Consider the following 3,151-nt stretch of genomic DNA (forward strand, 5'->3'; position numbering starts at 1 on the left):
AAGAGCTGAGGGACAGTGCCCAGGGCCAGAATTCAGGCCCCACGACCAGATCCCCCCCCCCAAAAAAAAAATTATGCTCATGAAATGGCATGTAATTTAGTATCACCTTACCAACAGCAATCAGTTTCATGAAAAATTGGAACCAAAGAGGTAGTGTAAAGAAATGTGAGAATTACAGTATAGAATAAATAAAGCAAGGGAACTGGGGGCTGGACACCTCAGGCTTAGCTATTCCAAGTGATTCCTTCATGTTACGTCTTTCATGAGATCACTGATACAAGAGTGGTCACAGATGGGCTGCCAATTTGTGGGGCTGTTTCCATGAAATGTTGGTTTGGGGTTTTTTTTTGCAGAGGTTCTGTCCAGAAGCAGATTCTAAAACCATGTTGCAGTGCTTGAAGCAAAACAAAAACAGTGAACTGATGGATCCTAAGTGCAAACAGATGATAACCAAACGCCAGATCACACAGAACACAGGTACTGTACTGAGCAGCTCTCCACTCTCCTGGTCCCACTGAATATAGCCTAAAGTGGAATTAAGTGCACATATAATTAGTGACCTAATTAAAAGTACTGGTGCCTTGCCTACCATTGATTTTTTTTTTTTCGGAAGTGGGGGGATGTACCAATCCTGGGGCTTGAACCCAGGGCCTGGGTGCTATCCCCAAACTTTTTTGCTCAAGGCTAGTGTTCTACCATTTGCTACTCTTCCAAATTTTTGTGGGTTAACTAGAGATAAATGTCTCATGACTTTCCTACCTGGGCTGGCTTCAAACCATAATCTTAAGATCTCAGCCTTCTGAATAGCTAGGATTATATGTATGTGGTATCAGTGCCTGTTTTTTGTTTGTTTTTGGTCCATTGGGCTTGAACTCAGGGCCTGGGTACTGTCCTTAAGCTTTTTCACTCAAGGCTCTACCACTTTGAGCCACAGTATCACATCCAGTTTTTTGGTGGTTCATTAGAGATAAGAGTCTCACAGACTTTCTTATCTGGGCTGGCTTTGAACTGCAGTCCTCAGATCTCAGCCTCCTGAGTAGCTAGGAATATAGGCATGAGCCTCTGGCGCCCAGCTACCAGTGCCTGATTTGTTTTTTTTTTTGGTTGTGGGGCTTCAACTCTGGGCCTGGGCGCTGTCCCTGTACTCTTCAGCTTAAGGCGAGCACTCTACCACTTGAGCCACAGCACCACTTCCAGTTGTCGAGTGATTTATTGGAGATAAGAGTCTCACGGACTTTCCTGCCCTGGCTGGCTTTGAACCGATCCTCAGATCTCAGCCTCCTAAGTAGCTAGGATTATAGCTGTGAGCCACTAGCGCCCAACTCAGTGCCTGATTTTTAAGAGAAGAGTTTGGATATGAGCAGAGTTTTTTCCTCTTCCTTTGAAAAGTATGCAGGAAAAATGACATGAAAGTCAGGGAAAAGAAGAGCCTGAAGAACTGGACAACTGTTGAAAAACAAAAAGAATCAGGGCTAGAGCTTCTTGGAAAGAAAAGTCTGGAGATTTAATAGAACTTTGTGAGTATGGCAGAATAGAGGCAATATTTTTTAGAAGAAGGAAACTAGCTCTCAGTTGGTAGAAGTTTTAGCTTAATAGGTAAAAAGTGAGTTGGATATTTCTTTGTTGGTATTTTCAGAAATGTTTATGGGCAAGATTGCTGGTATCTACTTGGATTTTGAATATTTAGCTATATAGAACTACTGGAGAGTAATGGGATTCCTAGACCTGCAGAGGGGCTCACACACCAGCACACATTACTGATTAACAACAGTGGAGAGCCAGGTGTGGCGGAACTTGTCTGTAATTCCAGCATTAGGGAGGCTGAGGCAGGAGAATCAAAATTTCAAGGTCATTTTAGGCTACTGAGTAAGATCCTGTCTCAAGAACAAAAGGAGCCAGCACAGGAAGCTCCATAGCCACCCACCTGGGTTCATAAAGCAAAGGCACTGTTCATAGTCCCCCTCACTGACCTAACATACACCTTTTGGCTATTTCCAGGTGGGATATCTCATCATGTGTTGACTGTTTTTGTTTTAGATTACCGCTTAAACCCTGTGCTAAGGAAAGCCTGTAAAGCTGACATTCCTAAATTCTGTCACGGTATCCTGTCCAAGGCCAAGGATGATTCAGAGCTAGAAGGCCAAGTCATCTCATGCCTCAAGTTGAGATATGCTGATCAGGTAAACTGGCTGGTTCTCCGCAGAGGTGTTTTCCTAGAGTTACCTTTATTTCTTACTCCTGTTTTCTAAGACCTTTATCATGCCCTCCCCAAGCCTGAGACTAGGGGGACAAATACAATCTGATGTTTTCTGGTGAGCCATTTGTTCTGCCTTTGCCACACACAGCGCCTGTCTTCTGACTGTGAGGACCAGATTCGCATCATTATCCAGGAGTCTGCTCTGGATTACCGCCTCGACCCTCAGCTGCAGTTGCACTGCTCAGATGAGGTAGGATGCAGAATTGAGTATGGGTATGAATAGAGCTTCCCAGGGGATATATGACTGGAGAACATGTTGTTGTTGTTTGTTGTTGTAGTTGTTGTTTGTCTTCTGCTTGTCCTGGGGCTTTACTCTGGGCCTGAGTGCTGTATGTGAGCTGCGCTCTTCCACTTAGGCACAGTGCCACTTCCAGCTGTTTTTGAGTAGCTTATTAGAAATAAGAGTCTCATGGGTTTTCTTGCTTGGGCTGGCTTTGAACTGAAATCCTTAGATCTCAGCCTTCTGAGTAGGTAGGATTATGGGCGTGAGCCACCAGCGCCCAGCAAGAGAGAACAGTTCTTACTGTACTCTACTGCCTATTTGCCGTGAACAGGTTTAGTTTCAAGCCCATAGTTGCACATCAGTTGTCTGAGACCCACGTTCTCTGTGTCACTTTGCAGTGTTGGTTCCACATGCTGCTCTGTTGAACATTGTTTTAGAATTGATTCCACATTGGTTCTTGCATTCTTACTCTGTGATAAGAGGAGAAGGAAAACTCTGAGGCTTGCAGAAAGATGAAAGTGCTCTCAAAATAACTCTTAGAAATGCTTCTCTTTGGAAATTTTTTTTTGGGGGGTCCAGTTGTGGGGCCTGAACTCTGGGCCTGGGCGCTGTCCCTCAGCTCTTCAGCTCAAGGCTAGCGCTCTACCACTTGAGCCACAGCACCACTTCTG

At 44.7% G+C, this 3,151-nt stretch overlaps 1 protein-coding gene across 1 annotated transcript; it reads left to right on the forward strand.

Annotated features, from left to right (window-relative positions):
- Positions 1-357: 357 nt before the first annotated feature.
- LOC106002255 (Golgi apparatus protein 1-like) lies at positions 358-2,447 on the forward strand (the record flags this gene model as incomplete). The annotated part of the gene is made up of 3 exons (XM_013037160.1): positions 358-477; positions 2,038-2,180; positions 2,346-2,447. Coding segments are annotated over exons 1-3 (339 nt in total), but the record flags the coding sequence as incomplete, so codon positions are not given.
- Between the last annotated feature and the right edge of the window lie 704 nt (positions 2,448-3,151).

The sequence above is a fragment of the Dipodomys ordii genome, unplaced genomic scaffold (genome assembly GCF_000151885.1).
Source record: "Dipodomys ordii isolate 6190 unplaced genomic scaffold, Dord_2.0 Scaffold5914, whole genome shotgun sequence".
Lineage (NCBI taxonomy): Eukaryota > Metazoa > Chordata > Mammalia > Rodentia > Heteromyidae > Dipodomys > Dipodomys ordii.